The sequence below is a fragment of the Coptis chinensis genome, chromosome 5 (assembly GCF_015680905.1).
Source record: "Coptis chinensis isolate HL-2020 chromosome 5, ASM1568090v1, whole genome shotgun sequence".
Lineage (NCBI taxonomy): Eukaryota > Viridiplantae > Streptophyta > Magnoliopsida > Ranunculales > Ranunculaceae > Coptis > Coptis chinensis.
This window is the reverse complement of record NC_141460.1, coordinates 89,125,592-89,144,807: the sequence shown is the minus strand read 5'-3', so window position 1 is coordinate 89,144,807 and position 19,216 is coordinate 89,125,592. Positions and strand designations below refer to the sequence as shown.

At 37.1% G+C, this 19,216-nt stretch overlaps 4 protein-coding genes across 4 annotated transcripts; 3 read left to right on the top strand and 1 right to left on the bottom strand.

The window, feature by feature from the left end:
* The first annotated feature begins 2,202 nt into the window (after positions 1-2,202).
* Positions 2,203-2,724, top strand: LOC147499862 (uncharacterized). The gene has a single exon (XM_086563553.1). It carries the CDS (start codon positions 2,203-2,205, stop codon positions 2,722-2,724), a length of 522 nt encoding a protein of 173 aa, XP_086419679.1.
* Positions 2,725-5,008: 2,284 nt separating this feature from the next.
* LOC147499861 (uncharacterized) lies at positions 5,009-5,719 on the top strand. The gene has a single exon (XM_086563552.1). It carries the CDS (start codon positions 5,009-5,011, stop codon positions 5,717-5,719), a length of 711 nt encoding a protein of 236 aa, XP_086419678.1.
* Positions 5,720-12,389: 6,670 nt separating this feature from the next.
* DMC1 (DNA repair (Rad51) family protein) lies at positions 12,390-16,276 on the top strand. The gene is made up of 15 exons (XM_086559215.1): positions 12,390-12,573; positions 12,681-12,763; positions 13,140-13,231; positions 13,312-13,383; positions 13,468-13,506; positions 13,607-13,664; positions 13,754-13,799; positions 13,891-13,936; positions 14,026-14,087; positions 14,326-14,392; positions 14,915-15,007; positions 15,096-15,164; positions 15,252-15,330; positions 15,491-15,657; positions 15,967-16,276. Exons 1-15 carry the CDS (start codon positions 12,560-12,562, stop codon positions 16,009-16,011), a joined length of 1,032 nt encoding a protein of 343 aa, XP_086415341.1. The 5' UTR covers positions 12,390-12,559; the 3' UTR covers positions 16,012-16,276.
* Positions 16,277-17,086: 810 nt separating this feature from the next.
* LOC147499859 (aluminum induced protein with YGL and LRDR motifs) lies at positions 17,087-19,216 on the bottom strand. The gene is made up of 4 exons (XM_086561626.1): positions 18,763-19,216; positions 17,872-18,112; positions 17,597-17,717; positions 17,087-17,490 (listed from the first exon to the last, which is right to left on the bottom strand). Exons 1-4 carry the CDS (start codon positions 18,957-18,959, stop codon positions 17,303-17,305), a joined length of 747 nt encoding a protein of 248 aa, XP_086417752.1. The 5' UTR covers positions 18,960-19,216; the 3' UTR covers positions 17,087-17,302.

Sequence of the window (19,216 nt, the reverse complement as noted above, 5' to 3'; positions counted from 1 at the left end):
TAGTATTTCCTACTCACCATATTTAACGAATTTAAAACAGATAATTACATATTTCTTCGATGAAGTTTCCTTAAGGCTTGGGATTTATGATAATGACCTTGACATTGGCGAATGAGGATGGGGTTTCTTGAAGAGTTATGATTGTCAACAATGTTATCTGTACTTTTGCTACTTTTTTTTGTACTTGGCGTACTTTTGTGGGTGCTCTTTTTGGTACTGTTTTGATGTCCTCATTCAAACCACTTGTGGGAGTCTGATTATGTATCTGTTTCTCATATTGTTCTTATTTCATTTGGTTTAATTGGTGTTCTTCTATGTTTAAGTCCATTTAGATGAATGAGTCTAGAGCATCTGGCAAATCACTACCGGATGTATTGAATGAGAATTGTCTTTGCAGCCTTTTAACATGATCCAAAACATTGGAAAGTCATAAAATAATGGGGAGGTTCTATCCAAATTACCTCTCAGGTGGTTCAATTCAAGTTAGTGTGATGTCGAGTTTCTCAGCCTAATAATCATTCTTGACCATAAATGGAACAATAGCCAGTATAATAGAATCAAAACGAGGGAGGGAGTGTGTTCAAGTTCAGGCTGCTTCTACAAAGTTAGCGTCGCAGGCGACTCTATCAATGCCGTACGACACGGGCATACCCTAGTATATATACAGCCCGGCTCCTAAAAGGACCTTAAATAAGTACCAAATCTAAAACACCCACAACTTCACCTACAAAATGATTTATAACCTAATATTTTGTGCATATGATCTACTAACCATAAATAACATCTCTACAAAAATTCAACTCGTTTGATATACTCTAACTTAGATAAAATTGTTTTCCACTTTTGAAAATATATATAAAGGTCCAAAAATGTATAGTTTTTGCAATTATCTTTTGCCAATGTTAAAAATTAGATATTTTAGTTGCTCTTTTGAAAACATTTAGATATTTTTTATAAAATTGGGACTACCATTTTAGTCGCTAACTTGTCTTAATTTTCTAATAAATTGTTTCAAATGAAGTTTTAATTAAATTTTGAAAACCCGTTTTCAATTGGGAGAGATATCTTGTTTTAATAGGAGAATAATTCCCGTTTTAATTAGATATACTAGATTTTCTCTTTTCAATAGGGGAGAAATTCCCGTTTTAATAGGAGAATAATTCCCGCTTTAATTAGAAGTGTTATAATTTGTTTTAATAGGAGAGGAATTTATGTTATACTATGAGATGAATTCCCGTTTTAATAGAAGATGACGTTGAATTTTAATAGAGTTCGAAAAATACCCCTTGTGGGAGCTTTAATATTAAGACTAGAAAGTAGACCCGTGCATACGCACCAGCTCTTTTAAAAATTTGCTCAACAATCATAATAAATCGTGATTCCTGTTTTCGTCGCTAACCTATTTTAATTTCGTAACAAATTGTTTTAATCAAGTCTTAAAACCTATTTTAATTTCTTAACAAATTGTTTTAATTGTGTTTTAAAAACCCGTATTTTTTAATTGGGGGAGGGATACCATTTTAATTTGGAAATAAATAGTTTTTATACTACTATTTGAGTTTTGGTTTTAAAAGGAAAGGAGATTCCCGTTTGAAGTTGGATTCTTAAAGGAAAAAAGTTTCCTATTTTAAGTTAACTATTAAGTCGATGACGTGGAATTTTAATAGAGCTCGAAAAATACCCCTTGTGGGAGCTTTAATATTAAGACTAGCTTGTAGGCCCGTGCATACGCACCGGCTCTTTTGAAAACATTTAGATTTTTTTTCTAACCCGTTGACTACCGTTTTAGTCGCTAACCCGTTTTAATTTTTTAACAAATTGTTTTAAATTAAGTTTTAATTAAGTTTTAAAAACCTGTTTTTTCAATTGAAAAAGAGATTTTGTTTTAATAGGAGAATGACTCCCGCTTTAATTAGAAGTGTTAGAATTTGTTTTAATAAGATAAAAATTATCGTTATAATAGAAGAGGAATTCCCGTTTTAATAGGAGATGACGTGGAATTTTGTGGGAGCTTTAATATTAGGATATATATATATATATAAATTAATGGGTAACCGGAAAATGGATGTGAGTGCATCGAACTAACCTCAAATGGAAGGCAGCTCTACTGCAGCTTAAAGCAGATCTCTTCTCTTCCCTTTCACAGTCTCCCCACTTCAAGTTTGTGTCTTTTCAAAGGGTTTAGGTTCTCTACAAGGGAATATGGCGAGTCTTTCTGTACAAGGAGGAACAACTAGAGAGAAGATTGAGGAACTCCAGCTTGAAATGCAAAATCTTTTCTGTTCTAAAGAGAGGAAAATGGTGGATATTGGCTGTAAAAATATGATGGAAGATATAGGAGACAGTACTACGCTGCTGGGGAAGCTGTATGGTGGTAAACTGATCTCCTTACAAGACCTTGCGGACGAACTACACAGGGGATGGCAGACGAGGGGTAATACAAAGGTAGAACTGATGTCAAAAGGTTTTTATAAATTGAAGTTTGAGAACATGGAAGAGTTGAGGCATGTCAAAGCAAATGGCCCTTGGTTAATACAAGGGTTCATCTTCTCAGTTAAGAAAGGACGACACCTACAGAATTGGGCTACATCACAAAAGTTTGATCTAGTGGATTTCTGGATACAGATCCATGGTCTCCCGAGAGATCGAATAAATGAGGAAAATGTTAGGAGTGTGGGGCAAAACCTTGGAAAACTCAAGGAGGTTGATCTCTGCTGTAGATGAGAGTTCAGAAACCCAGTAGCTAGAGTTAGAGTTCGTATGGATATTAAAGAGCGGTTGCTGAAAGGTCTAGACCTCCGGACTAAAATGGGGGAAGTTTTCCCAATCACTTTCAAATATGAGAAGCTGGAAATTTTCTGCTATTTCTGTGGCTGCATTGGGCATGACATCCATTACTGTAAAAAGAGAGAGCAATACAGTATGGATCTGCGCAAATATGGAGGATCACCCAGAGACATTAAAAATAACTTCTCGTTCATGTTACGAGCGACAGTTTGTTTCAATGGAGTGGTTAACTCAGGGCCAGCATCTGTAACTATATCTGGATCTCCAAAACAACTAAGATCGGACCTATTACAAGCTAGGAAAAGGGGCTCTCCGGTAAGAGGTCTTTGGGCTGGAACAGGCTTGTTGTCCACTCCGGACAAAACAACGTCGGTCGGAAAAGTGGTTAATGGCAGGAATTGGGGTATGGAAGAAAGAGAAGCCTCTGAGTCAGAAGTCAGAACGGCTAGTAAAGAACAGGGAGTAGGCGAGTCAGTGACCGTTGAGGGTTCAAATGGGGATGGGGCCTTGGGCCCAGGAAAAGTACAGAATGGGGATGGAAAGGAAAAAGACCAAGAAATGGTTTCACAAAGCCTGTGTATGGATAACAGGGGTGGGCTCGAGGCCCATGGAAATTCTTTAGTGGTCTGGACCCCAGTTTGGGGGGCTGCAAGTATGGAACTAGATGGGGGCCCAAGGGATACTGAAAAAGGACCCGCACAAATACTAGATGTGGTTTCGATATTGGAAACAGTGGAGTACAAAGCTGGCAAGCTAGAGACTATAGCTGTTGGAGGTGGGTTTTTGGGAACTAGGGAAGATCTGGTAAAGGAGCACGCCTCGCCGTATTTTGGCTCACACTCTTCCCAGACTATCATACCTTTTCTTGAAAAAAACGAGTCTGATGGGAGGTTCAAATCTTATTTACAAGGTGGGGAAGAAAATCCCAATTTTCGATTCCTGGGGCTACCAACACGTGGTAGGAGATATAAATCTCTGGCCTCTCGAGGAACTAAAAGGAGTAGAGCAAAGAACAGATCTCTAAGAGAGAAAGGTTTAAGTGTGGGAAACAAGAGAAAACAGCTGAGCTTAGGAGGAGCACAGGCAAAGATGGATGACGATGACTGGCGAAGAAATAGTTTGAGGGTGGCTGAAAGAATGTCAAAGAAAGCTAAGAGAGAGGCGGATGACTTAAGGGCAAAGTGCAGGGACATTTCTTTGATTCAGGAAGCTTCGAGTCATCCCATATCCGATGACTCGGGAGCTCGGTAGAACCAACGTTATCAAGTCAATCAAGAAACTCGAAAGTGATCACTTTCGGATCAATGGGGACCAGAGATACGAGGAGGAGGATATCCCATCGGATGCATTCAGCGATGAGGAAGAGGATGAACTTTCGAAGAAGAGGACTTGGACATGGTGGTTTTAATCTGGAGACTCTCGAGGAGGGAAGTATCGGTGGGGAATCGCCATTGGACCTCTCATCAAGGGAAGTCATAGGGGGGTGAGGATGATTATGAGGAAAGTAGCTTGCAACTGATACAACCCAAGCCCCTGGCTGTTGATGATTCTATGGTTGTGAAACAACAGCAAACAAAAAAAGGAAAGCATCTGGGTCCTGAGGTAAGCTTGAGGAAGAAGAGTGTTTCTCCAAGTGGGATGAGGGGAGACAGAAGTTCTGATGATGAAAGTGGGAAGTCGACAAGCAGTGGAGGTCTGTGGGGTTCTCCTCCAGGGTTCGCGGTAGCTGTCCCCAAACAGCTGCCTCATCAGAAATGATACACGCCTGGAACTGCCGGGGAATGGGTTCCTCCACGGCAGTTCAAAATCTAAAGGATCTAGTAAGGCAACATCAACCGGACATCATCTGTTTATCTGAAACTAAAGTGGGAGAGAGTAAGATTAGCATGTTAAGCAAAGTGTTAAAGTTTGATAATTGTTTTTGTGTTCCTGCTGCTGGTCAAAGTGGTGGATTAGCTATGTTCTGGAAAGAAGGAGTTGAACTGGAGGTGCTGGGAGCCACGGCAAACCAAATCACTGGTAAACTTTCAAATTATCTTAGTAATAATCCTTGGTTCTTCAGTTTCATATATGGTGAACCCAATGCTAACAGTAGACATAGGTTCTGGAATGAGTTAAGAGAAAGCTCCCTTACATTCGGGGCCCTTCTTTGTTTGGGGATTTTAATGCTATTAGATCCCTGGATGAAAAAATTGGGGGCCGATCTATTTTCAATAAGTGCATGGTTGATTTTAACAATCTGATAGATGAGCTTGGCCTGGTTGATCTGGGGTATAGGGGACCTAAATTTACATGGAATAATAATAGGAAAGTTAAAGACAATATTCTCGGCCTAGATCGGGCTATATGGCTGGTATTTGGCTGGCTAAGTCTCTTTCCTAATATGCTAGTAAAACATGTGGTTAATGCTACCTCGGATCATCTGTCCCTTATGATAAATCTTAATCCCAATGTGGATATTACTGAAAGGCCTTTCAGGTTTTTTGATATGTGGCTGAAGGATAAGTCCTGCAAGCCTGTAATTGATCAGGCTTGGAAGGAGGTCACCCATGATCTTCCTGATTGGAGAGTGGTGCATAAGCTTAAGAATGTTGAACACTGCCTGAAAATCTGGAATAAGAAAACTTTTGGTAACATTTTCTACAATATAAAAAAAACACAAAAAGAACTTGATAGAGTGCTCCAGAAACCTTTCTCTTATCAGAACCATGAAAAAGCAAAGCTTCTCAAGACGAGATTGTTTGATTGGTATGACAAAGAGGAAGTTTTCTGGAAACAGAAGTCAAGTCAACATTGGATCAAGGAGGGGGTAGAAATACCAAGTTCTTTCACATGTCCACTGTGTACAGGAGAAGAAAGAATAACATTGATAAAATTAAAGATAGTGAGGGTGTGTGGCAAGAAGGGAGACAAGGGGTGGGGCATGCTGTAAGAGAATACTTTGGTGATATTTATGCCTCTGAAAATCCTGCTAGCAATGATTATATCTTTAACTTGTTTTCCCCCTACATCACTAATAGAGAAAATGAGATTCTTTGACCTGCCCCTCGGCGAGGACATCGGCAAGTGTGGTTAAGAAGATGGGGGCTCTGAAATCCCCTGGCCCTGATGGTTTTCAAGGTACTTTCTATCAAAATTGCTGGGATGTGGTTGGCCCTGCTATTATAGATGGTGTTAAAGATTTCTTTGTAAATAATTGTATGAACCCTAGCTTTAATGAAACTTTTCTAGCTTTAATTCCTAAAGTTTCTAACCCTGATCATATGTCTAAGTTTAGACCTATTAGTCTATGTAACTTCTGTTATAAGATTATTGCTAAGATCCTAGCTAATAGACTTAAGTCTCATATTAATAAGATTGTCTCCCCTTTTCAAGGAGCTTTCATAAAAGGGAGAAGCATAGGGGATAATATTGGGCTTGCTAGTGAAATCTTTCACAATATGAAGAGCATGAAAACAAAACATGGGTTTGTTGCTTTAAAAATGGATATGGCAAAAGCCTATGATAGGATAGAGTGGTCTTTTATAGATAATATTTTCAATAAGCTGGGGTTTAGTGCTAAGTGGAGACAACTCATCTCCCAATGCTTATCTACTGTCTCTTACAAAGTTCTGTTGAATGGCTCCCCCCTCGAAAGTTTCAGCCCTGGTAGAGGTCTTAGACAGGGAGACCCTCTCTCCCCTTACCTGTTCATCATAGCCTCAGAAGCTCTCTCTAGAATGATAGCTAGGGCTGAAAATAATGGGGAGATACATGGTATCAAGATAAGGAGGAATGCCCCTCCTATCTCTCATCTTCTTTATGCAGATGACCTTATCTTGTTAAAAAAAGCGGTTTGGTGAAGTCGAGGGCAAGGTAAAACACATTCTGGATGAGTATTGTGCAGCCTCTGGTCAGAGGATTAACTTTGACAAGTCTAGCATCCATTATAGCAAAAATGTACATAGAATGCATAAAATGATGCTAAAAAGATTCTGGAAAATGAGAATCTTTAACAAAAAAGATAAATACTTGGGAGTGCCTATTGTCTTATTATCGAGGAGCAAAAAGAATACTTTGACTACCTTGTAGACAAAGTCCATGGAAAAATAAGATTTGGAGAGCAAAAAGTTTTTTGAATTTGGGAGGAACACTCTTATCCAAGCTGTGGCTCAAGCTACCCCTCTCTATGCTATGGCAATATACAAAGTACCTAAATCCATATGCAACAAGTTGGATAGAGCATACAGGCAATTCTGGTGGCATGGAACTGGAAATAGCAAAAGCCCCCACACCATGGGGTGGGATGGCATATGTAAGCCTAAAGCCTTGGGAGGCTTAGGGTTGAGGAGAGCTGGGGACATGAACAAAGCTATGCTTGCTAAGCTGGTTTGGAAAGCTGTCAAGGATAATACATCTATCTGGGCTAAGACCTTTATAGCTGTGTATGGTAAACAGTGGTTTGATAACAAAGAGGAACCTCCACCCTGGGCCTCGTGGTTCTGGAAAGGGGTGCACAAGACAGCACGGGACATTCTCCCAGGGTTGATATGGAGTATTGGAAAAGGAGACAAGGTGTTAGCTCTGAAACAACCTTGGCTCCTCCAAAACAATGTTCCTATAACTCTGAAAGAGATATTGGATACCAGACCTGAGCTAGAGGATCTAAGAGTTAGTGATCTGATGCTAAGGGATGAGTCTAGTTGGAACTATCATAAGGTGGAATCTTTATTCCCACCTGAGATAGCAACTATGATCAAACAAGTAGTGATCAGACCTAACAGTAGAGCTTCGGATGAGATCAGATGGGTGCACACCCATAATGGTCTCCTAACAGTTAAATCAACCTATAATTTTGTCACTAGTACCAAGTGGCAAGGAGGTACCTCCTCTTTCAATACTAAGAGTATCAAAACTCTGTGGAGGTTGCAAATACCAGCTAACACACAGTTGTTCCTGTGGAAGTTGTATATGAACATGCTTCCCACTGGGGATGTGATGGAAAGACAAAAAATCCAAGGGGATCACACTTGCCCCCTATGTTGGTTGGAGCCTGAAGAACCCACCCACCTTTTCTTCCAATGTGAGTGGACCAAAATGGTTTGGTATGCCTCTGAGTTGGGGGCTAGAGTTGAAGTATATGCTGAACATACCATAAGAGACTGGCTGAATGTCTTCCTAGGGTGGACACAAACAATTTGATCAAGGACTTTGAGAGAAAAAGGGCCGCTTAGCTCATCATATTCTGAGGATATTTGGGAGGTTAGAAATAAGGCTAAGTTTGAGGGCAAATTACCCAATAGAGATAGCTTCTTTGAGAAGAGCTTTATGCAGTGGAATAGAAGCATGGAAGCATATAAAGAACCTCGGGGAGTAGTCCTTCAAAACTCTTACCTTTTTAACCCATTTGGATGAGAATAACAATACTATTTTTCCTATAGTAGAAGTAGATACTATACTAATTCATTTTGATGCGCCTCTTGTTGTAGGGAAAACAAGAGTGGCAAATTTGGAACATTGGCTTGGGATAGGGAAGGAGGAATGGTGGTGCGCAGACTACAAGATACTTTAAAGCGGGAGAAGAGGCGAAATGGTGGCTCTAGAAGTGGCGGTTAAACTAGCTAGGACTACAGGGAAGCACATCTATTTTGGTTGAAGGAGACAACAAACAAGTTATTTTGGGCCTGAGAACTTGAATGAACAAAGCAGTTGATAAACTGGAAATTCGATGCTATCGATGTAATATTCGGGAGTTATGCTAGTCTTTTTAACTTTTGTAAGTTCGGTTGGATTAGACGACAAGTAAATGTGGAAGCTCATGATCCGGCCAAGTGGGCATCTAGAAGCCGGATCGAACTCTCGCCTACTTGTTTGTTAGAAAGTATCTTTGTACCTCTTTTCTTTGTGAATGAATATAGACATGTTTTTAACGGAAAAAAAAAAAAAAAAAAAGATAATTAATGGAAAATCTGGAGATTTGGATGCAACAACGCTGCAATGAACTAATCTCAAAAGAATAATTAAAGGGTAAACCGGAAATAGGAGATGGATGTAAATGCATCGAACTAATCTCAAAGAGTTATTAATGCAAAATTGGAAAATTGAATGCAAATGCATTGAACCACCAACGTCAAAGAATATTAATGGAAAATCATAAACTTAATGCAAATGCATTGAAGAAACCTCAAAGAATAGTTAACGAAAAATCGGAAATTGGATGCAACATTGCATTGAACTAACCTAAAAGAATAATTAACGGTAAATCGAAAATTTGATGCAAATGCATCGAAATAACCTCAAAGAATAATTAGTGGAAAATTGGAAATTGGATTTAACTGTATTGAACTAACGCCAAAGAAAAGTTAACAAGAAATAAAAAAACTGGATAAAAATGCATTGAACTAACCTCAAAGAATAATTAACGGGAAATAAAAAACTAGATGCAACTGCATAAACTAACCTCAAAGAAATAATTAACGGAAAATAAAAAATTGGATGCAAACGCATCAAACTATCCTCAAAGAATAATTGACGTGAATTTGGAAACTAGATCCAAATGAATTTAACTAACCTCAAAGAACAATTAACGAAAAATTAGAAAATGGATGCAACTGCACTGAACCAAAGAATAATTAATATGACATCGAAAACTGGATGCAAATACAGCTAACTAACCTCAAAGAATAATTAATGGGAAATCGGAAACCGGATGCAAATGCATCGACTAATCTCAAAGAATAATTAACGAAAAATAAGAAATTTAATACAAATGCATTGAGCTAATATCAAAAAAATAATTAGTGGGATGAAAATTGAAAATTGGATACAAATGTAATAAACTAACCTCAAAGAATAATTAACGGTAAATCGGAAACTAGATGTAACACTGCAATGAACTAACCTCATAAAATAATTAACGGGAAATCGAAAACTGGATATAACACTGCAATGAACTAACCTCAAAGAATAATTAACGATAAACCAGGAACTGGATACAAGTGTATTGACCTAATTAACCTCAAAGAATAATTGATAGACAATCGAAAACTGGATACAAATGCATTCAATAAACCTCAAAGAATAATTAACGGAAACTCGAAAACTGGATACAAATGCATCAAACTAACCTCAAAGAATAATTAACGGGTAATCGGAAACAACATGAAACTGCATCAAACTAACCCCAAAGAAAAATTAACAAAAAATCGGAAAGTTGATGCAATTGCTTCAAACTAACCTCAAAGAATAATTAACGGAAAATTGAAAAATGGATGCAACTGCAAAGAAGTAACTTTAAAGAATAATTAACTGGAAATCAGAAACTAGATGCAAATGAATGGAACTAACCTCAATGAATAATTAACGACAAATCGGAAACAAGATGCCAATGCATGTAACTAATCTCAAAGAATAATTCAGATGTAATCGAAAACTGGATGCGAATGAATCAAACTAACGTCAAAGAATAATTAATTGGAAATCGAAAACTAGATGCAAATGCATTAAACTAACCTAAAAAATAATTAACGGGAAATCGAAAACTGGATGCAAATGCATTGAACTAATTAAACTCAAATGATAATTAACTTGAAATAAGAAATTGGATGCAAATGCATTGATCTAACCTCATAGAGTTAATTATTAACGCGAAATCCAAAACTAAGTGCAAATTCATGGAACTAACTTCAAAGAATAATTAACAAAAATTGAAAAATGGGAAATCAGAAACTGGATGTAATTGCATTGAACTAACCTCAAAGATGAATTAACAGAAAATAAAAAACGGAATACAAATGCAATGAACTGATCTCAAAAAATATTTAACGGAAAATCATAAATTAAATGCTAATGCATTGAACTAACCTCAAAACATTGTTGTTTTATGTGCAGTGGAAATGTCTCAACAAGTATATGATTGGGAATAAGGGTGGGAATTTGGCCCTAACGACCCTAACCTGGCCCTGATCGACCCGACCCTAAGCCCTATAAAACCCTCACAACTAAAACCCTCACAGAATTTAGGAAAGGGCCGACCCGACCCTAAGGCCTTCTAGTGCAGGGCTAGGGCTAAAGTTCTTCCAAACCTTATACTAATGACTTAAAGAAAGCCTAGTGAACAACATACTGACAAAAGTACTAATATCAATTGCATGTGTAGGCAGCAACATCCTAACCAGTTTGGCTCCTTGCATGACAACTTCACAACATATTAAAAAGAACAGATCAACTTAATTCACACACCCAATGAAATCAGGCATGTCATCTTAATTATATCTACTTGGACCAAAGAACCTCTTTTGGCGACTTCATACCAAGCATCAAGCAGTAACGTCTTTTGTGTAGAATGGTCAAGAAATGTGTTCTTGAATCTGTGAAATCTTGCTAACATAAAGTTCATCTCCTTAATTCAATTAAAATTACCCCTCTTAGATCATAAAGAGTTACTAATGCATTCATGTAAATCATATAAATCACTAATAATAAAGTAAAACCAATTCTTAAAATAGATCAAACAATTTGAAGGTCTTAAATATCCTTAACAAATCAGTAGGCAGGAGTTGAAACATCATTGCCTAAATCAGAAGCAAACTACTACGAGCTCCTACTTAAAACCTAACACGACAGTAAATTAAATATTGTCTAAAACCATAAACAAAGGACTAAATCTTTGTAACTTGAAGTCCTAAACAAAGCACTTGAACACTTGACTTTTAATAAGCCAATCAACCATACTCTGATATGCTTTTTCTGTCAAGTGAACTCCATCCCAATTTATATATTGATCTGGATCAGAACATGCAAAAACTCCTTCCATCCCGCACATACTCATCAAACTAAAGTTGTAGTCACCTCCAGTTCCGCAACATACTTTTAGAATAGATTAACCATTAGACCATAAAAAGAGCTAACATCAGTATAAACAATCAATCATACTTTAATAGGTGTTCTTAATGATCATATATTATCTTGAGGTATGGATAGTGATTGTTTATGCCCCAAATAGGTATGAACAATGAATGTTCATACAAACAGTGATTGTTCAAACCCTAAATAGGTATGAACAATGATTGCTCATAGCTCATGATGAGGTATGAACAATAATTGTTCATAGCTTATGATGAAGTATGAATAATGATTGTTCATACTATATACACTGAGTTGTTTCGGTTGGGTTGGGTCGCTTATTATTTCGCATTAAGAGTATACTTGACATTTCATCTATCTGAATTGTTTTTAATTTCACGTCAAGAGTATACTTGACCTTTCATCTACCTAGTCTTTGTAAGTGATTAAAAAAAAAGTGTCATTTAAGAGTTACTTTCTCTCCCGTGGATAATCACAAGCTAAAAATTGTTATCACTAAAATATTTAAGTCCATGGACTAAAATAATTAAATAAGTACCTTGATGACGTGATCTCATCCAAATCCAATTCATGATACCCATTACCCAACACCCATTCACCAGTCACTACTCACTACTATAGGTCCTAAGCTAAACCCACGACCCGATAGCAGTAACCCGGCCCATCTTCAAGTCCTCACAAACATTTTCAACCATACACGTGGCGGTGGGTCTGACCAACAAGAAAAAAACAAATGACGAATCCTCATTTTCACCATTCCACCGAGGCACCAACCTCTATATAAACACCACTACACTATCCCGCCTTTCTTTACACTCTTCATTTCATTTCTAACAAACTTTCAAATTTCAAAATCTCTTCTCCTCAAAACCCAAAACTCAAAAACACCGCTAAATTTTCCCTCTCTTCAATACTTGATCGAAAAACAATGATCGACATGAAGTAATCAACTCGATTCATCTTTCTCATTTGTTAATCTTCGTTGTTATTTGTTTATTTATTTGAACTGAAATCGTTTTTTGTTGTTGTTGTTCTGTGATGGTGATTAGATCCGAAGATGTGAGTCATATGCAGCTCATTGAACGTGAAGATATCGATGATGAAGAAGATCTGTTTGAAGCGATTGATAAGCGTGAGTGTTGTTCATTATTTGATGTTTTTTAGCTTTGGTTTCGAGTTTATTGTGTTTCAAGTGTAATCTAATGAGAAACCATGTGAATTGGATCTGTTATAGTTGTTTTCATTTCGTTTTGCATGTTTAGATCAAAACTCAACATGAGTTCAGATCGTTCACTTGACTAATGATCTGTTAATCGATTTCACTTGTTGTGGATTTCATTTCTAGCTGTTTTTCACTTCATAACTGAGTGTTTTTTCAGTTTTCATCGTTAATTGGAGTGAAACTTGTGTTTGATTAACTTCAGATCTGAGAATATTTGTTGATTGTTCTCAATGAAACAGAAACAATACTATTTCAACCTAATTTTGACGTTTCTGTTTGTTTGTAGTGATTTCACAAGGAATCAATGCTGGAGATGTTAAGAAGCTTCAAGATGCAGGTATCTACACCTGCAATGGCTTGATGATGCAAACTAAGAAGGTGAAACTACTTCACAACTCGAATTTGCTGCTATTGTTGAAGTTTTGTGCTTTTTATGATAATTTATTCTCTGTTTGTAGAGTTTAACTGGTATTAAGGGATTATCTGAGGCTAAAGTTGAGAAGATCTGTGAAGCAGCTGAGAAACTAGTGGTTAGAACTTTGATTCTCAATTATCAGTTTCACTGTTTCTTATCTGTGTTTGTTTCCATCTCATTTGTGTTTCCATTTTGTCAGAATTTTGGTTATGTTACTGGAAGTGATGTTCTGCTTAAAGTAAGTGGAAATTTATTACATCTCTTGAAAGTTTGATAGTTTTGTGAATTTTGGGTAAGGATCTGAAAATTAAATTGTTTGTATGTGTGTGTGTTTATAGAGGAAGTCTGTTGTTAGAATCACAACTGGAAGTCAAGCTCTAGATGATCTGTTGGGTGGTAATTTTACTATAAACTCATTGATTATGCTTATGTTTTGGTGGTTGGTTGTGAATTGAAATGTTTTTCTGTGTTTGAATTTTGTAAAGGTGGAATTGAAACTATGTGCATTACTGAAGCTTTTGGAGAATTCCGGTAATTGTTAACTTGTAACTAGTATAGTTTTAACTGTTCAGTGAAATCTCTGTGGAAATATTTCTCATGTCTCTAATTCTGTGTGTTTTAGATCTGGGAAAACTCAGCTTGCCCATACTCTCTGTGTAACTACACAGGTGCCTTTTTTTTTTCTGATCTTGTTGAGAAGTTTATTTGGGAATGTTAAGTAGTGGAATTGATTTTGTTGATGTACTTGTATTTGCAGCTTCCTGTTAATATGAAAGGAGGGAATGGGAAAGTGGCTTATATTGATACAGAAGGCACCTTGTATCCTTTATCTGTTGACAGTTTTTATAATATGGGAATTGGTTGCCACTTGTGTCTGTGTATCTGTGTTTGCTAGCATTTGGTATAACATGAAAAATGATTGCCAATTTTGTTTAATAGTTGTGTGCATGTGTGTCTGTGTGTCTTGGCGTTGTTTAAGATTGCGTCCAGGATAGTTGGTATTTGTATTCTCTGTGAGTGCTGTGTGTGTTTGCTTCCCTAACTTTGTCGTTAACAGTCGACCAGATCGTATTGTACCTATTGCTGAGAGATTTGGCATGGATGCTGGAGCTGTCCTTGACAATGTAAGCACTCAGGACTTGTTTCTATTACCTAGTTTTGACTCTTAAACAATATTGGATGTTAATTCATGTAACTATGCCTCATGTGGACTCCTAAATGGTAATGTGATGTTGCACAGGTGCTTTTAAAGTCTCATCTCTATTATGTCATATAATTGGTTTTTTAAACATAAGCCAACCCTGTTCTTTGAGAATAGATTTTTGCTGAGGTTGGTTGCAGGCCCACATATCATAGCCATTTGATCATAATATGAGGATTCTTCTCTAAACCTGTTTTCTTTTCCATGTCAATCTTACATAATCTGTGTGGGATATATCAAACCTGTTATCTGTAAGACCTGAGCAAGATGTACTACAGTGGTCTAATGTTTCAGTTGCATAGTTTATCAATTGCTGCATTAAATGGTAGGTGTTGTATTTCAGCTTAACATAATGTATCGAGATACGATTACTGCTCATTCGTTATGTGATGAAAAGTCAAATAGATAAATTGTGACTGATACTTTTATTTTTGTTATTCTAAAGATCATCTATGCGCGTGCTTACACGTATGAACATCAGTACAACTTGCTTCTTGGTTTGGCAGCGAAGATGTCTGAGGAACCTTTCAGAATACTGGTGAGTGATTACCATTCCCTATGTATTAAACCGACTGGGTGTCATGATCTCAAGTAACACATTTTCTTCGCAACTGGTTATGTGCTAGATTGTTGACTCAGTCATTGCTCTCTTTCGAGTGGATTTCACTGGTCGTGGTGAGCTTGCAGAGCGTCAGGTTAGCTTATAAACCACTATTGCTTAGCTAATTTCTTATTGCTGGCATATTATTCTAACTACATTCTGTGTACACGTAAATTTGCAGCAAAAGCTAGCACAGATGCTCTCCCGTTTAACAAAGATAGCTGAGGAGTTCAACGTTGCAGTCTACATGACTAACCAAGGTAACACTATCAATCTAAAACTTTGATGTCTATTGATCTCCAGTACTTAAAATTTATCTGTCTTTTTGAAGGTTTATAGTGTTACTTATTCCATAACATGAAACTTAGTTTGCAGGAATTCATGCTTACTGACTTTGTGTTACATTTTGAATGGTTACAGTCATTGCTGATCCAGGCGGTGGCATGTTCATATCTGACCCAAAGAAACCAGCAGGGGGGCACGTCCTAGCTCATGCTGCCACAGTTAGGTTAATGTTTAGAAAGGGCAAGGGTGAACAACGTGTCTGCAAGGTGTTTGACTCTCCAAATTTGCCCGAGTCTGAAGCTATATCCTCAGACCTGCATTATTCATCCTAAATTTTATAAGCTTACCATCATGACCAGACCAATAGGAACACCAGGTGCAAGTATTAATTGAAATCATCATACTCAGAGGTGGTGGCCTTGGTGATCCTATTGGATGATCTAACCATGCGTATTAAGAGTTATATTACATAATAATCTTCAATAACTTTCTCAGACTAACTCCCAACCCTCCAATTGTATCGATATACCATTTCTTGGCTTGCATGACTGAAACAGTGCAGGGTATAGCTGAAAATTCTTCTGTGATATGTTTTTCTTGACCAGAAGCACGTCTTTCAGATAACAGCAGGAGGCATTGCAGATGCAAAGGACTGAAAGTAGGAGTTCATCTTCTGTATATGCAGATAGAGCAGAGAAATATGGGAATCCCTCTTTCCCATTTATGTTTAATTGTTTGAGTATGGAACTTGTATTTGAATATTTGTTGTTTTGAAGTCCTGATAACTGTGGAACTCAGTAGGCATACCAAATGTTTTGTTGTTCATTCTCTACTAAGCTAGTGTTTAGACCTTTGATGATACAAAAGCAGTTAGATTTTGTTATATACACTCAAAAGATGGATATCTGTAGAATTGCTTTACTGCTCATTTTGCTGGGAACGGTAGATGATGACTTCAAACTCCCATTATATTCAGTATTAAGCTGTAGCGAATAACTACAAGCATTATCACGAGTAAAAAAAAAAACTACAAGCTAGTGGTTAGTCATGTGTAAAACAGCCAATGAACTGCATCAAAGGATTTCTGGTAAGTAGTTAGCCATTAAGGACTGGCCATCCAGACGTCACATGTAGGGTCGATGAACATTTTGGCCAGAAGGAATTGAAGATTTGGTTTCTCAAAACCCTTGTTTTCTTTGTAAGCAATGTTTCCCAACTTAATTTCACCTTTGTAGGCCAATGAATCAAGGTCAAAAGTATGAGTAGTTATTGTAACTTGTAAGAACAAAAGCAAATCGAAATAGTTGCTACTGGATGAGGTACAGTCAGTTGGCTGCGGACATTGGGACTTAGAACTAAGTTAACAACTTTTACTTGTTGGCAATACTTATTATGTTAAGACAGAAAAAAAAAAAAAAAAAGTTGTTTGGGGAAGCTGGTGTCCTATGTTTGTTGCATAATTGTATAAACGGCTGAAGTAGCCGCATGTAGAAGAGGGACGTACAACTATACAAGGCAGTTGGGTGGAGATGCCAGACAGTATCTGACCAAATAGTAGTTTGTAACAATCCCGTGTCAAATGATGAGAACTAATAACACCCCGTGTCAAATGATGAGAACTAATCTTAGAACCGAATAGACAAATAAGAGACCACTTGTTTCACATATCCACGAGCAAGTGCCCAAGAAAACAGTTTGCTTTGAAGAAAAACTCTTTTCAAGCTGTGCAGATGCTATAAATGGTCTCATTTCATTATTCAAACAGTATAAAAGAGTTTCCGCATATCACTGAAACACTTCAAACATTTGTGTTACAGATTACAGCTCAAAAGATATTGTAATCTGCAACTATTACCCCACCAATGAAGCAATGTCATCCAGATGGGAAAATAAAAGCACGAAAAATACTGAAGGTAGACTAATGTCAGAATACAGTGAAGAGTTGGGTCAGTAGTGTGAAGACCAGTTTGCAGCACTCCCAACTCTAGGCATGCCTGCTTCCTTCTTAGAATCCACATCAACCTTGTATGTAGCACCACAGACCTCCCCTGAGCTGTCAACCCTTGGCATTGCCTTCACTTCATTCAAAGGGTGCTCAAAACTCCGCAAGCCACCAGAGGTTGTAAAGAAGCACCCTGAAAAGATCAATCGCGCAATAAGAGAATGAAGAATTACACTTACAAAAATCAAACACCGTCAATGTAACCATCCAGTATAGACACCAGATTTTGCAGAACATACCTTTTGGAAATGGGGCGGAAGATTTTCCGCAACCCTTGCTAAGAACCACAAGATCATCTGAGAATATAAGATTGTCATCCGAATCGGTTCCCCAAAAAAAGGGAACACTCACATCAGCATCCTGGATTATAACATAGTAAATCATATCAGAATGAAAGTTCCACTACTTCATTCACCAGTGTTCCCACAGTAAAACAGTTGGAAAATGTTATTACAAAACTACTTAAGACAACGTAGATGAAACTCAGATATGATTAGTTCAAGGGTTTACTCACAGCAGCAACGAAGGTGGCTTTCAAAGAGCTATCATAGAGAATGAAAGCAAACTTTCCATGAATATCTCTCACAACTTGGTCAGCAGGATAAGGCCCTCTGTCTCTTAAAGTTCGGTATGCTTCTATAACAATGATGACTTCATTTGCGGTCTTGCCCAATCCATATTGTTGTTTCAAAAGAGCAACATTCTCGATATGACCTTGGAACAAGCAGAATATCCCGTCCACAACAGCAAACAATCTAATAACCAAGAAGGGATCCGTTTAAATCAGCATAAGTTATTTTAAATATGAGTTCAGGTAGGACAGTGGTGATCCATCGAATAAAAACACAAAAGTTTGAGCCTAGTAAGCATATGAACTGAAGAGAGCTAATCTCTTGCTAGATCAAAACAAGAGATATATACAATGTAGGAATTCAAAAATTATTTCCAACCGCAGATGTACTAGATACACCTGCTGCAGCCATAAATTGTTTCTCTAAAAATAAAATAAAGACAAAATGCTTCAGATCTTGGTAGATCAATATACCAATCAAAATTTGTACTAAGGAAAATCCAGACGGAAAAAAATTATAGCAAAAATATATTCTAAAACAAAAAGATTGGATTAATAAGCAAAGCCTAGACAATGTGACGATAGCGCACAAATTTTGCATATCTATCAACCAGAAGCAAACATACAGTTTTAATATATGGATCTATATAGAGTAGAATGAATCTCAATCGAGTAATAATGTCGATATTTGCAACAAGTATCAATCTATTCATCAAGTTTTGAGTTTTATCACACCATAAACACCTTGATCATACCTCATTAATAAAAATGAAACTTCCAAATCATATCAATGAAAAAGAAAACATTTACAGATCTGGGTGATTGTTGTTATACCTTGGGAGAAGTGGGTTCTGTTTTTCTGGTGAATAAGCCACTACTGCTTCACCAAGATTAATAGTGATAGAACCAGGATGAACAGAAGAAAATTCTTCCGCCAAAAATCCATCTTTCGTTGATGGAACTGAATTTGACTCTGGGCCTTTTAAACCTTCAGGACTTTTGGCAACGCTTTTGTCGAATATTGCAAGCATTTTTTACTCTTGATCAAAAAAATTTATGTGATTTGCAAAACTTTCAAGGAAGAAAGTGTAGTTGCAGTTATAAATAGACGTTTATAAAAGACGTGTAATACCAAAAATAGCCTTAGTTTTTTTTGGATAATATGAATTAGGTGGAGTAGCCAATAAGGCAATAAGTAATTTTAAGCTTATCCAAAAATTATATCTTGATTTTTACAAGTAGATAATATGCAAATCTTGATGTTTTAAATAAACAGGTCCTTATCTCC

What these genes read in the sequence shown, in the direction of transcription:
- DMC1 (XM_086559215.1), top strand. An exon ending in AGGAACCTTTCAGAATACTG is followed by an intron (nt 15,008 to 15,095) that starts GTGAGTGATTAC and finishes GTTATGTGCTAG; the next exon opens with ATTGTTGACTCAGTCATTGC. An exon ending in GTGAGCTTGCAGAGCGTCAG is followed by an intron (nt 15,165 to 15,251) that starts GTTAGCTTATAA and finishes GTAAATTTGCAG; the next exon opens with CAAAAGCTAGCACAGATGCT.
- LOC147499861 (XM_086563552.1), top strand. Translation starts at nt 5,009, where the DNA reads ATGGTTGATTTTAACAATCTGATAGATGAGCTTGGCCTGGTTGATCTG.
- LOC147499862 (XM_086563553.1), top strand. Translation starts at nt 2,203, where the DNA reads ATGGCGAGTCTTTCTGTACAAGGAGGAACAACTAGAGAGAAGATTGAG.
- LOC147499859 (XM_086561626.1), bottom strand. Translation starts at nt 18,959, where the DNA reads ATGCTTGCAATATTCGACAAAAGCGTTGCCAAAAGTCCTGAAGGTTTA. An exon ending in AAGCCACCTTCGTTGCTGCT is followed by an intron (nt 17,718 to 17,871) that starts GTGAGTAAACCC and finishes GTTATAATCCAG; the next exon opens with GATGCTGATGTGAGTGTTCC. An exon ending in TTCCGCCCCATTTCCAAAAG is followed by an intron (nt 17,491 to 17,596) that starts GTATGTTCTGCA and finishes TGATCTTTTCAG; the next exon opens with GGTGCTTCTTTACAACCTCT.